General features: G+C 38.5%; 1 protein-coding gene across 8 annotated transcripts in view; it reads left to right on the top strand.

The window, feature by feature from the left end:
- ptk2aa (protein tyrosine kinase 2aa) overlaps nucleotides 1–12,342 on the top strand; it is a 60,598-nt gene that overhangs the window by 34,984 nt on the left and 13,272 nt on the right. For 3 of the 8 annotated variants that reach the window (XM_061060485.1, XM_061060484.1, XM_061060478.1), the window contains 13 exons: nucleotides 234–311; nucleotides 572–679; nucleotides 1,755–1,872; nucleotides 2,190–2,220; nucleotides 3,149–3,213; nucleotides 3,516–3,602; nucleotides 7,137–7,193; nucleotides 8,092–8,112; nucleotides 9,714–9,811; nucleotides 10,298–10,382; nucleotides 10,502–10,602; nucleotides 11,594–11,709; nucleotides 12,229–12,329. In XM_061060485.1, coding sequence (XP_060916468.1) covers nucleotides 234–311; nucleotides 572–679; nucleotides 1,755–1,872; nucleotides 2,190–2,220; nucleotides 3,149–3,213; nucleotides 3,516–3,602; nucleotides 7,137–7,193; nucleotides 8,092–8,112; nucleotides 9,714–9,811; nucleotides 10,298–10,382; nucleotides 10,502–10,602; nucleotides 11,594–11,709; nucleotides 12,229–12,329 — 1,066 coding nt within the window. Of the gene's footprint in view, nucleotides 1–233; nucleotides 312–571; nucleotides 680–1,754; nucleotides 1,873–2,189; nucleotides 2,221–3,148; nucleotides 3,214–3,515; nucleotides 3,603–5,186; nucleotides 5,205–7,136; nucleotides 7,194–8,091; nucleotides 8,113–9,713; nucleotides 9,812–10,297; nucleotides 10,383–10,501; nucleotides 10,603–11,593; nucleotides 11,710–12,228; nucleotides 12,330–12,342 lie in introns of all 8 variants that reach the window. The other 5 variants (XM_061060480.1, XM_061060479.1, XM_061060481.1 and 2 more) reach the window with 5 other exon arrangements.

Here is a 12,342-nt window from a genome sequence, read left to right as displayed (position 1 = left end):
CCCCTTTTGGTGGAAGTAGGTATTGCAAGATGTGTTGATCTGCCACAGAGTGTGTCTTAAGTTTTGAGACGAGGGCTTTAAACTACAAATGAAAAAATGAAGGACATTTCTGTTAACCTATAACACCATATCTCTGACTTCATTTCTTTCTCTTACTCTTTTCTGTTTTGCCTTTTTGCTGTCGCTCTCTTTTTATTTAACTTTTCCTCTTTTTTTCTTCTTCTCTCCAACAGTCCAGCTGGGTGATCCAGGTGGAGTTAGCTATTGGACCAGAGGAGGGGATCAGCTACCTCACTGACAAGGGATCCACAGTGAGTTTTAACAAATACTACATTGTTCTACAACATCCAAGTAAACACAAGTTTTTTTTGTGTCCCTATTGTTAGCATTTTCTGTCGCCAAAAAGTATTAAAAACCAAATGCTACAAAGGCAGCATTGACTTTTGAGTGGAAAACGAAGGCTCGATAACCATAGAAAAATGCTAATGCTAAGATCATGTTTATGAAGGAATATGGAGTATGGCTGAATAAGGAATAAAGTTAACATGATTTATTTTTCCACTCTCCCCAGCCCACCCATCTAGCTAATTTCACTCAAGTTCAGTCCATCCAGTACTCGGCTATGGAGGAGAAGGACAGGAAGGGGATGCTACAGCTCAATGTAGCCGGAGCTGCTGAGGTATTGTTTCACTCTCTATCTAATGCTCTATCGTGTTTCTTTGTCCAGTTTGCTCCACAAGTACATGATTTGTAAGCATACCATGTAGTAAGATTGTTTTTTTTGCATCTTAAATAGTTACCTCCAACATGTGAGCCACATGATCGTCATTTATATGCACCTTCATTTCTTTTTTTGATATGATTAAATATTATATTGAATAGGTAATGCCTGAAACTCCTCTTTATATGTCTATATGTTTCTACTGTAGAAATGGAGTATACATGCAGCAAGATCGATGGCACTAGCTATGATTTATATGATTTATGATAATTTAAAAAATAGTTGTTCAGTCTCACACTTGTAGAATAAATCCTGCAGACTCAGTTTTCTTCGCCCTCTAATCTTGCTTACTGTATGCTTCTTATTTTAATCATTCAAATATGGACTCTGTGTTATTCTGAGAATCTGATGTTTCCACAGTTATGGATTAGAAAGAGTTTAATGAGGTATATCAAGCTTTCTAAAGGGTAATTTGTTTATTTTTGTGTAGCTCTCTTTAATGTTTCCTTTTCCCTTTGTCATGATGACTTGTGTAAAGCAAAATGAATCACCTTGTTGCTGAAATGTGCTCTTTAAATTCATTTTCCTTGCTATTTGAACCTAGAGAGCCACCATAAGCTGTGCCCACAGTGCCGTTTTGTATATGTGTGTGTGAGTGTGTGTGTGTGTGTGTGTGTGTGTGTGTGTTTGGTATAAACTTGTGTTTTTCTTTGTATAGATTTCACACAATGGCTCTACACACAGCAGGATGGTTATGTAATACTCACTGCTGTATGTGTGGAGTCTTTCTGTTATGTTGGATTTACACAAACATACACACTCACACATATAGACACACACTTTACTATGAGAAAGAGGAGTATTTCCACTGACATAAGGAGCAGCTTGAACCCCCCACTCTGATGTTTCAGAGTATATGAGTGTGTGTTTGTGTGTTGTCCCTACAGATAATAGCTCTGTGTAATAGGCCTACCCTTCTTTCTTTGTGCGTGTGTGTGTGTGTGGGTGTGTGCTTGTTCATGTGCGTGTGCAGCCTCTCACAGTTACAACAGCATCACTGAACATGGCAGAGAACTTGGCTGACTTAATTGACGGCTACTGTCGGCTCATCACCATGGAAACAAATTCCTTCATCGTCAGAGTACAGAAAGGTATGACACTTGATGTCCCTACTTTCTGTCCCACCATAGTTAAAGTTTAAACCCCCCCCCCCCAAAAAAAACCTGTGGAGTATTTAATTTGGTTGAAAAATATACTTCCTGTTTATTAGACTGTAGAAAGTTGCCTAAAGAGTAGGGAGTTGTATGGAGTGTATTTTGTAAGCAGGAGAGACTTATATCACATAATTAAAACTGTTTATAAAGTCCTGTTTTCCAAGGGGACATTGTAAAAGTCTGTTGTCAGTCTTGTATATTACTCTTGCTTCACATTCCTCATTCTGATCCTGATGTGTGTTCTTGTCCTCTAGAGGGAGAGAGAGCGCTGCCTTCCATCCCAAAGTAAGTCCCTGTCTCGTTCTTATTACTCGTATAGTAAAATCAAAGTCCATCAAGTTTTCAAAGGGGCTTATAACGTTGCTGTGAGTCGGCTGATGTGTGATTTTTTTTTTTTTAAGTTTGTCTTTTCCAAGAATGTAAAGTTATGGGGTTTTATTTGTAGGCTGTTGAGCACATCTGAATCTTTGTAAAAAAGGAACCCAAAAGAATGATGTTTTGTCATTATGTGTCATACCTGAATTATTGGCCCATTATTTATGCTGCCTTTTTTTCCTCTATAAAAAAAACTAACCAGGAAGAGAAGTTGAGCCTTTTCAGGAATATGCTCAGATTTATGTCTCGGTCTTTCTACTGCAGCATGTAGTTCACTGTGTTGTTTTTTTTACCTTTCACCGCAACAGCTTGGGTGGTGTGTGTTCACATTTCACTGTCAGTTAGTCTTATTCAAACTCCTACTTTTTGCTTACTTTTTATAATTTTAACTCATATCTCTGTCTCGCTCTTTTTTTCCTCTCCTCTCCTCTCTCTCTCTGAGTCTCTGGTCAAATAAGGAGATAAGTTTAGTAGCCAAATATTTTCCACTTAGGGTTTTTAAACACTTGGGTAGTCTCCTCCTCTTTCTCTCAGTCTCTCACTCTTAGGGTTTCTCTAGTTTGTTTTTTTTCTCTGCTGGTTGTGGTCTGTGATATAAAGAATGTAGTCAAAGTCAGATTAAACAGACAGAGAGACCACAGCAGACCCAGAGAGTTCATTTAAACAGTGGGGGTTAGTTTGGAGAAGCAGGTTTCTAAAGCCTCTACTTTCTGGACATCCCTGACATGCACGTTAAATAGTCTTCTGTTTAAACCTGTTTGTTTTTATATACCCAGCTTTAGCTTTTTGTTGGACTGTCTTCTTCTTTTTTTTGTTTATTTTTTCCCTTTTTTTCCAGAGTTTCCAATAATGAGAAAAAGTTGGAAGCAGTCAGGAGTGGAGTAAGAGCCATCTCAGTTTCAGGTAGGTAACAAATCAAACACACACACGTTCACAAATGGAATGAAAAAGTCTGACAGCTTCCCCTGGCTCCGACTCTTGTCTGTCTTTCTGCGTTTCTATTTCCTGCATCATCCGTTTTTTCCCCTTACTCATTTTTTCCTCCCATTGTTTTCCTCTTGGTTGAGTCTGCCTGTCCTCGTCCTCTGTTCCTTCTTGCTTTTGTTTACTTCCTCCTCTCCCTGTTGGTTTCCTTCACATCTCCCCCTTCATTCACTGTTTTTTTCCTTGCACTCTTGTCTTCTTTCCCGCCTGATTGGCTGCAGAACTTGTGACACCGACACCTCCTAAGCCAACCAAGGCGCGGCGTTTCCTCCTCCCCTTTGCCTTCTGTTCAGATTCACCGCCCAATGGTATCCTCAGCTGTCATTGGACAGTTAGTGGGAGAGCGTGTCCACAAAAATTGTGATGTGGTTGAATAAGACGCCTGTTTTGATGGTCAAACTTGTTTTGCAATCTAACTTTGCAATAACGGATACGTAGGCATTCAGAAATGAGATTGCACAACTTCTAATGTATTGAAGTATGTTGGAATTGTTTTTGGTCTTTCTTGATTGGTGTTATAGCTCCAATTTGACCCAGAAAAAAAGTTAGAAAATGTTTTCAACTCCAAATGATATCAGAGTTTTTTGCTGATTTTTTTTCACATAACTTAAAATAATTGATGGCTTTTATCCTCTGCATCACAATATCTCTCACTTTTAAAGATGCCCTCTCCTGCTAAACTTTCTTGTTACCTTGTTGTCTTTACTAATCAGTCTCACCTCCACGTTCACACACTCAAACACACATTCATCAAACAAAATAATTGTGTGTGTGTGTGTTTTGCTGTCTCTGACTATCCTAATAAAAAAAGAAAGAAAAAAGACGGATGAAAAATGACAACTGGGGGTGCTGTTGGTTCGAGTGGTTTGGGCGTGTGCCTTGTGATCTGTGGCTGAAGTCCTCTAAGCAGGCGGCCCGGGTTCTACTAAATCTACTTATTTATCTTTCTTGCTAAGAAAGAAATGAAAATGATGATGCCAAAAGTCTCTTCAAGGAGATGATTAGCATAGCTTAGCATAGCATAGCAGGGAAAATATGAGTGTGAAATAGCCAAGATTAGCTTTTTGTATCAATTGTCAGTCTTGATGCGATGTTAATGTACATGCCTTACACTAAGCTAACCAGCATCAGTCTGTATATTTACAGCCTTCTCCTCTAGCGAGCTCCTCTAGAGTATATCCTAAAATGTTGAACTGATCTTTCTTGACTGTGGTGGTTTGGCCTCTCGTCATTGTTCGGGTTATGATTCATAAAGAGGTTTTTAAGGTCATTACATTTAGTTTGAACTGCTGTATCGTTTCCTCTTCTTTTGATATAAATACACACTAAATTAATATTTTCTTTACTTGGATATTTGAGAAGCCTTGGTCAAGCAGTCTATTGGATCGCACTCTGTCCACTGTTTACATTACAACCCTGGAACTCACATGTTGAACTCTAATGGATCCCCACTCTGCTCACGTTAACTCTTCAACTCACAAATATTTACAGCTCGACACAAACATCATACATCACTGAAACAAAACTGGAGTTCAAACATTGCCGACTGTTTCTTGCATTACTTCATGTGTCTGCAGAGCATTAATGAAAGTCGTTCACTCAGCCCTTTTCTCTGGAGATATTTTGGGATTTCTAACTAACTAACTGCTGGCTTAATGGTTGGCTTTGCAGATCATGCTACATCACTCGTGTTGTTTCAAGGCTCTTCATGCTCTAACCGCTCTCTTCTCTTTTCTTTTTTTTTCTCTCTGCTCTGCCTCTTTTGATTCTCTCTCTCTCTCTCTCTCTCTCTCTCTCTCTCTCTCTCTCTCTCTCTCATTGCTGCTATTCTGTGTCTCTCTATTTTACCCCTCTGCTGCCCCGTTCCCTGCATGCTCTTCGGGACCCTGCAGAAGATCTTAGCGGGGATGGTAAAGTTGATGTTGTTTATTAATCTCTCTGTTGTTCCGTCTTCGTAGTCCTCACTTACCAACACACTGCAGCCTCCTGGGAAAGAGTTGCATGTGTGTTGGTGTGTGGGTGGATGGTTGTGCATGCATTCCTACTTCTTTAAAATGATGCAATGTGAATGTATAAAATGTGTAATCTACATTCAGGCTGACTGAAGTCACTTAGAATCAACAAATGTAAACAATCTATGCTGTTTTTAAAGTGTCTGAGACTGGAAGCATGCATAAATCACTAGTAGCTCTAATGAGTTTGTTCTGTTGGCAGCTACAGTGGGTTACTATTTCAGTTCTGCTGTTTTTGGTTTTAAGATGCTTGTGTGTTTGTGTTAGTGTCTGTCATTTGAAATATGTCTGCTTTAAACCACGAGAAAGCACGTTTTGAAAACTAAGTGGTTATTTCTCTTTAAGGGAACATCTCCAATCCTTTTTCTCTCCCCACACATCTCACACACACACACACACAAAATCATGCAGACGTGTACTTACATACACTCTTGCATGAAGTGTAGAGCAGGAAGAGGTTTGCTGGATTCAAGAGCGGGTGCATTCCTTGCTATAATGGGCTAACTAGATCACACACACACACACACACACACACACACATTATCCCACTTGATCCCTGAATACATAAAGAGACAACGTTTGACCAGTCAGACTAAAAAGGACAATTGTTTTTGGGACAATTCCTGAACCCCTTTGGATGGAAAGTGCTTGTCGGCATTGCACTTCACAGTATGAGTTGACAAACGTACATTTTTTATTTTTAATATGTTACTGAAAACTTTAGAATCATTAGTAGATGACATTATTACACATTTAATCAGAATGGTGTTAATCTTAACATCTTACTTTTGACAGAAAATTTGCAGAAAATGCTATGCATCAATATTTGAGCAATCAACACTTCTTTCTTCTTTTGGCATTTTATTATACCTGCCTTGCATTAAGAATGAACTGCTAGCCAGTAGTTCATTTTCCATCTTATTCTACATGGCTGGTTTTCTTGATGGCAGATTTTTTTTAAATGCCACAAGCTTTAGAAAAGGATTTCAGCTAAATTTACTGCCTTGTTCCCACAGACTTGGTTGAATCCTGAGCAGAGCTGAGAGAGTAGCGTTCAGGACAGCAGATGTTTGACTCTTGTTTCCAACAGCTGAGTCTGCACGCTGATTTTATTTTAAACACCGCCATCTGGTTTGGAAAGACTCAGTCCATCTTTTCCCTTTTCTTTTTTCTCTGCTGGCTCTGTCCTCGTCCCCTCTTTGTGCCCTATCTGTCTGATTCTGCACAGATTTGAGCCTAAACACTACCATCTGCTTACATGACAGCCTGACCCAATGCTTCTTCCCCTTCCTTTCGGTTTCTCTCCTTTATTCTCTTTTCTTCTCTTGCATCCTTTTTGACTCGTTTCTCTTTCCTGTTCTATCTCTCGCTTCCAATTTCTCTCTCGTCAACACACTCTTTTCTGTCTTCTCCTTTATTCCCTCCACTCCTCCATCGCCACACTTACAACCCTGCTGCCAGCTGCTCTCACACAGACAGATATGCACAACACATGCTCAGCTGACACTCTCCGCCAAGTGTGTGTGTGTGTGTGGGGAGAGGGAAGGAGTCATAATGTGAGGAGCTACGTGGGAGTTAAGAGTTTTTCAAAACTATGAGTTAGATGTATGCTATTTCTTCGGGTTTCTTTTTGTAGTTTTGATTTTTCTGTACACGTGTCTTTGAATATCAAGAAGCCTGCATTCTGTAGAGCACGGTAAACTGAGCAACGTGTGCATGATTTTCCCTTTTGTTTTTAAATGTTTCTGTTGTTTGTTTGTTTTAAACTTGCAATCCTGTGTTGTGTAATGCATCTTGCTTTTTTAACTTCATTTGTATCTAATGCTACAGAGACTGATGACTATGCTGAAATAGTGGATGAAGAGGACACGTACACTATGCCCTCAAGTAAGTAACTTTTTTTTGTGTGCATAATATCTGCAAACTAAAATTATATATAGTCTCAGCTTCTTTTAAAAAGCACCAAGAGAACTGTAAAAAACTACTATTTCACCGTTATTCTTCAGTCATTTGCGTCTTAATTGCAGTCTGCTTTCTAATAGCAGCGTGTGGTGTGAATCTCATCCAGGAAACGCACTCACACATCAGAGAGTTTAACAGTTAAAGTAGGCTTTGTTCGGTAATGGCCGTTTAGAATTCAGTTCAGATTCACCGTCTGACGTAAACATGTGGAGGTCAGAGGATCTTTATCTTATACTGTTAGCTGCACTCTCAGTACATCTGTCAAATTCATTCATATGTTAAACAAAAAGCCGTGAAATGTGCTGAAGAAGTTCTGCTCCATTGGCTGTGGATGTTTGGGCCAGTGCTCATGTGTTTGATTGCGTGGCCAACTTAAAAAAAAAACCCACAAAAAAAAAAACAGACTGTGTTCTCCTTTCTTCCCGCAGACTTTTTTCTATATCTCTCTCTATATCTCTCTCTCCGTCTGGCTTCACCTCTTTGTCTCTTTTGTCAGCTTCTTTTTGAGACTTCCTCTATATAACAGACATCTGACATATTATCCTTCTCTGAGTCTGAGCTTGTATGTGTGTCTTCTTTCTGTTTCAAATGAAGCTGTGTAACAATAACCACCTTTTATCAGACGTATAGATCTTTTAACAAAGTTGACGTGTCAGCTAAACATCAGATAAAGTATGTAAACGTGTTTGTTTGTTCTGAGCTGTTTTCAATCTTAAAGCTTCTCTCTGGCTCTCTCTCTCTCTCTCCCCTCTCTCTCTCTCTCTCTCTCTCTATCTCTCCCTTCATCTCTCTTTCTTCCTTTTCTCTCCCATCACCAACACAGTCAGCTATGGAGTAGTTGAAGGTAAAACTCACTTCCTGTGAAAAAGATTCACATTTTACATTCCCGTTCATGCTTTTTTTTGCCAGGCACAATCAAACTTTTTAATGATGCTAATCAAAGCAATTGGTGCATCCTCAATCCGCAAGATTTCCAATTTATTTTCTTGAGTATCGGCATCTATTAGCGTTTTTTTGGAACAGTAAAAACAGTTAGAGTTGGAGTGACTTTAATTATTAGTATCTGGCAAAGAAAAACACAAGACTTGAGACACTAAACCCGCAGATTGTTGTTGACTTTGTGGTCATTCGTGTTTGGTAGAAGTTCATTTGGATCTGGTGTTGGAAAAAAAAAAAAAAAAAAAAAAGAGGCAGTGCCAGTCCATAAACAATGCAAAGTGTTTCTTCATTAATCAGAATTCAAGAGCGTGCACTCTATCCAGACCTCTGGATCCAAACAGCCTCACAGTCCTCACATTGTTTATGGGCTTGGTTCTCATTTCACCATCGTCATGTCAGTGTTTTCATTTGTTCATCCTGATTTATTCCAGTGGTTGATTGTTGTCTTATTAGTCATCAGTGGCTTTTTTTTTTTTTTGGTGTTTTGGAGCAACTGTTAATTCATAAGAATAGATGAAGTGCTGTTCATTTCATTGTATTGGAATGTGTTGTGGTTATGATTTCTGTGTGTGTGTGTGTGTGTGTGTGTGTGACTTCAATGTTTGTCTGTTGGAAGCAAATAGCAGAAGTGTGTTTAGCCTAACGGATAAGTGAGCTTTTAGAAGATGGCCAATGTCCTGCACGATCCTCTTCAACTCTGACGTCCTTTTTGACTGCAGGTGATCAGTAGCTGACGTTAACTCTGCTGAAACAACCTTTACAACGAGGCTGAAATATATATAAAGCATCAATGTCAGCGTGGAAATGTCAAACATGCAGATGCCAAACAACCACATTGATTGAAATTCTTTGGGATGAACTCACAGTTCATAAAGTAGTTATAGTGCGGTGTCTCTATAGATCCAGACACTTAGTTTATAATCAGTCTGTTAAAGAGCAACATTGAGGCTTAGGTGATCTGTGCTTTTCAAAGGGTTTTAAAAAGAAACATGCTCTTTATTTTAAATGCACAAGAACAGAGCTCTCTATGAATTAACCTTTTTGAAAATCAGCCATGTAGCCCAGATTTTTCCCTGAGTCAGCATGATAAAAGGACTCTGGCATGTTTCAAAGTTATTTCAAAGATATATTTACATATATGGTGCAGTGTGCATGTTAAGTGGAAGTTTGTCTAATGAGGTGTTTGTTAATGGAATATAATTGGATCAACAAACTTGGGTCACTGTTTTTGATTCATTTTGGTATCATTTGATTTTATTTGTCTGAGGTTTACCAAAAAGGTTCAATCATTTGACTGGTATTAAATAAAAAAATCATTTTAAACACTTTCACTTAAGCTCCTGTGATAAAACAGATTCATGATAACATCCAGATTGTTCTGTCCTGGTAATCCCCGTTCACAGAATGAAACCAAGCATGTCAGATGTGATGTTGTTGTGAGAAAACCAGCAGAACAAATCCATTACTCTCTTACGCTTTTTTTTTTCTTTCTTCCCCCTCTCTCAGCCCGGGATTATGAGATCCAGAGGGACAGGATCGAGCTGGGCCGCTGCATAGGAGAGGGCCAGTTTGGAGATGTGCACCAAGGGGTTTATAATAGCCCGGTATGGCGAAATACACACACTCAAACATTCATGCATCTTGACTAACAGTGGTAGAACAAGAATTTACTCATTAGAAATAAATGAATTATATTATTTGAGGCATTGCAGTAGAATGTTAATTTAAATATCTTTAAGCTGAAATGTTTTGGAAAATACGTTTTCAGCTTTACTGATCTGGACAAAAAGGTTTAATAAAATGTGAAAGTCAAAGCTCTTTATACTTGTTACTTCATTTGTTTGTTCTTTGGATACTAGTTTAAAGTAAATTGTATTCAGGCGTTTATATATATATATATGTGTGTGTGTTATTGGTTTGTCTGTTTACTGCATCAAACATTAAAAAAGTTACTTTGTTGGTTAATTATTTAGAATTATTCATGTTGAAAATAAATGTCCTTTTTTTAAAAGATACTGACTTCAACTAGTCACATCCTGTATTCTCTCTAATGTGCTAACTTGTGAATTACTGTGGCGTGTTTTCTGCAGGACAAACCATCTCTACCTGTCGCCATTAAGACGTGTAAGAACTGTACGTCAGACAGCGTCAGAGAGAAGTTCCTGCAAGAAGCATGTAAGAGAACACTGATTTATTTAATGTGTGTGAAACCCTTTATGAAATACATACATTTCATTTGAAGTTAATGTGTTAATGTGTGTGTGTTTGTGTTTGTGTTCTTGTCTCCGGTACAGTGACAATGCGACAGTTTGACCACCCTAACATTGTGAAACTGATAGGCGTGATCACAGAGAACCCCGTGTGGATCATCATGGAGCTCTGTACACTTGGAGAAGTAAGCCTGAGTAGAGTCTGTTTCACTGCTTGTGGCTGAAAATGGAAACTAGTCATCAGCTGTACAGTTACTTTTACATCATAGACTATATTAGATTTCCACAGTGCAACAGAAAAAACATGAAGTATCAATAATCGTACTCACAGTTCATCTGTGGTATACTGTTTACATAAACCACAAACAAAACTTTAGCTCTTTTCACACATGCACAAAACTCCTGAAATGTTTGCGTTTAGCTGCATGTGCAAACGCAAACGGCTGGATTTTTTGAAAATTACCACTAAATGACTCTCGAGCTGGACTTTTTTCTGGACTCTAAAAACAAATCCTGTCTTCTAGTCCTTTGAGAACAAATGTAACGAATTTTTGAAGACTGCAAAATATCGAACATTTCTGTCACATCATTGATTCATTACACTTAATACAATTTAAGACATTTTAATGCAACTAGCCTAGGATGAGCTGCAATGCAGCAGGTAACAAATTCACCTTGAGTGGTTGGTGATTAAAACCTACACAACTAGTGTAATGTGCAATGAAGCAGTTTGGTACTCTTCTGCTCTAGTATCAGGCTCTTTTGCTTCTCATCCATCTGCTCACATCCTTTTTATGTCTTACCTCCTTAAACCACCCGTCAGGGAAATCTTCAGGCTGGGGAGGGAACACCAGTAAACAAGCAAATCTGGAAGATTTAATGGGCAGCCTGCTGTCCACATTTTCAATATTTTTTTGGGAGTGCATGTGTGTTGTAGACTTTTATTAATATGGTCTGAATAAAGTTTATATAATGATTTAAAAACGTATATCTTAGTTTTGCATACCTATTGTTTTTCACTCTCAATATGATGTAGTTGTTATGCAACAATAGAATTTCCCTCCAGGAATGAATCACTGCTTATCTCAAATACACACTCTACATCAAACCCTGTTATTCTCTCTCTCTCTCTCTCGCTCTCTCTCTCTCTCGCTCTCTCTCTCTCTCTCTCTACAGCTGCGTTCGTTCCTCCAGGTGAGGAAGTACAGTTTGGATTTGGCCTCTCTCATTCTGTTTGCCTACCAGCTCAGCACAGCGCTGGCATACCTTGAGAGTAAACGCTTTGTACACAGGTATAAACACACACACACACACACACACACACACACACACACAATCAGATGTTAGACATATTTACATTATTATTTATTATTATTTCAGATGCCCAAACTCATCTTTAAGGGTTTTTATTTCTTAAATAATCATGTTGTATTTTTACTGATTTTGTGACTCCATGCACATGTCTGAAATCCCTTTATAATTTACTTTTTTACTATCAATGTGCACTAAATAGTTTCTTTTGTGGTTGAGGGATAATTAAGTATCATAGTATTAAAGACTTGCTTGGTGGGTATGTCTTGTATCGACCCACCTTTACCAGTTATTTGAAGCTTAGGTGGGTGTATTTTTTTTTTTTTTGTTGATGGCTCTGATAGGTTTTTATTTCACTCAGATATATTGGACAAATTTCTTTCTATTTGTTGTCAAGTTTAAAAAAGGAAAATGTTGGCAGGCTGTAATTACATCGAGCCCTTCATACATATTTAACAATTTAAGTTAAATGAGTAATGACAGCCACTGTTAACCTACAGGGACATAGCAGCTCGGAATGTGCTGGTCTCAACTGTGGACTGTGTGATGCTCGGGGATTTTGGTCTGTCACGATACATGGAGGACAGCTCGTACTACAAAGGTAATGACACACA

The sequence above is a fragment of the Labrus mixtus genome, chromosome 16 (genome assembly GCF_963584025.1).
Source record: "Labrus mixtus chromosome 16, fLabMix1.1, whole genome shotgun sequence".
Taxonomy (NCBI): Eukaryota; Metazoa; Chordata; class Actinopteri; order Labriformes; family Labridae; genus Labrus; species Labrus mixtus.
The sequence above is the reverse complement of the archived record's forward strand: the minus strand, read 5'-3'. Positions and strand labels throughout refer to the sequence as shown.